Below are 1,790 nucleotides of genomic sequence, written 5' to 3'. Positions count from 1 at the left end.
TGAAATAAAATGTACAAGAAGTCTATGAGATGTAAGGTACAGATAAGAAAGCCTGAAATGTTTTAACTTAATTTGCCCTACTAGGAGCATCAGGACTGCAGAATTGATCCTGGCCTCACGTCAGTGACTCTTCCTGTGCGCCTGTTGACTGCTCCAGAGAACGTGCTGTGTTGCTGTGTTGACACCAGTGAATGACCAGGTTTTCCATCTTATCAAAGTGTGACTTCAATCCTAGGCTTTGGACAGAGTCCACTGTCTGTTTTTGTAAAAGAATACTTTCTTTTTACGAAGTTCTGTAATGAAATCTTACTGAGAAATTATTGAATCAGAAAGCAAATACAAGGCATCTTTATATTACAAAGGAAATCAATGAAGACTTAAGAAGATAACCATCTAGTACTTTAAGAAATCCCCAGTTCCGACACTTGGAGCAACGTAATTCCCACATTATGTTTTTCTATAAAGGACCTCTTCCTGCTTGTTTCCAGACTTCTTTCACTCCTTTAATGCTTTCTTTTTTCACACATTTCCAGTATTCTTGTATACTGAGCTGTTGCGGCACCCATAAACCTCGATGCATCCTGTTTTTTAACACCCCAAGAAACTCTTCATGACTGAGACACTCATCACCATCCAAATCAAAGATCTTGAAGACGGTGTCCAAGATATTGTCGGAGAGTTCTTGTCCCGTTGCTACCTTCACAGCTCTCTTAAACTCCGCTAGTCTGACAGGGCGATGAGCTAAACTGAACATCTGCATGGCAATAGCGAAGTCTTCCAAGTGGGTCGCAAAATGACAAAATGACTTGAACTCATCCAAACTAATGCTCTCTCCTGCGGACAGCTTCTCTCTCACATTTTTCCAATAAACGTCTTTATTTTCAGTGTTGGTGAATAAAAGGAGCCATTCTGCGAAGTCTTCTTTTCTCATGAAACTCAGACCTTTAGAGAACTGAAGGAACTCCATTTCTTGGACCTCCGTCTGCAAGTTTTCCATAAATCTTCGAAATTCTTTATAGTGAAGTTTTCTTTCTCCTCTTTTTCCAAAGAAACGTATCTGAAGAGTTGTGTTAATTTCAGGTTCTTTCACTGTTGGTTCCTGGCATTCTGTTTCATTAGTTATTCTTGTCTTCGAGTCAACCTGTTTACTTATGATCTTCTGCAGTTTAAAAAATTCCTTTTTCTCAACCATCTCATCACCATCTGCATCCAACATCTGAAATGCAACATGAAACCCAGTATGGGGTTTAGTGAGGATTGTAAGTAAGAAAAGATATTCGGTATATGAAACCAGCCCTTTATCGCCAAGGTCTCTAAAAAAAGTTGATCCACAACCAGCTCCTTTGATTCCTGCCAGTACGTCCTCAATATCCTTATTTGTCAGCCTCTTGACTAAAGTTTTACGTTCGATTTGGTCAAACATTACTGAGAAGAGGAAGTCCCGTGGTGTCATGTAATACTCTCCCCCGTGTTCCAGTGAGGAAAACTGCATGAAGCGCTGTTTACGAGGAGACGGTTTCCCTTTCATCTCTCCAGAGTCCACACTTTTCTGGGCTACCACGGTGAGGCCGCCCTGGGGCGCCGCCATGTTCACGCGGCCGTGGTACCATGTTGCTCCTGCTCCCGCCAGGGCCACGCCGACCACTGCCGCCGCCACGGGCCCGGAGCTTGGCCAGGCCCGCCGGCCGGCAGCCAGCCCGCGCCGCAGCCTTCCGCCCCAAGCCGCCAGCCGCGCACCGCCCACCGCCGCCGCCATTTTTGCGGAAGCACCCAGTCGCCGCGTTCGCGTC

At 45.1% G+C, this 1,790-nt stretch overlaps 1 protein-coding gene across 1 annotated transcript; it reads right to left on the bottom strand.

Moving 5' to 3' along the window:
- Window positions 1–317: 317 nt before the first annotated feature.
- LOC132516220 (calcium uptake protein 2, mitochondrial-like) lies at window positions 318–1,790 on the bottom strand. The gene has a single exon (XM_060142629.1). The coding sequence runs from the start codon at window positions 1,754–1,756 to the stop codon at window positions 458–460; it is 1,299 nt and encodes a 432-aa protein (XP_059998612.1). The 5' UTR covers window positions 1,757–1,790; the 3' UTR covers window positions 318–457.

Source organism: Lagenorhynchus albirostris, chromosome 2, assembly GCF_949774975.1.
Source record: "Lagenorhynchus albirostris chromosome 2, mLagAlb1.1, whole genome shotgun sequence".
In the NCBI taxonomy this organism is placed as follows: Eukaryota; Metazoa; Chordata; class Mammalia; order Artiodactyla; family Delphinidae; genus Lagenorhynchus; species Lagenorhynchus albirostris.
Note: the sequence above shows the minus strand (reverse complement) of the source record. Positions and strands in the feature narration are given on the sequence as shown.

Excerpts from the sequence above, each read along its gene's own strand:
- LOC132516220 (XM_060142629.1), bottom strand. The coding sequence starts at position 1,756 with ATGGCGGCGGCGGTGGGCGGTGCGCGGCTGGCGGCTTGGGGCGGAAGG.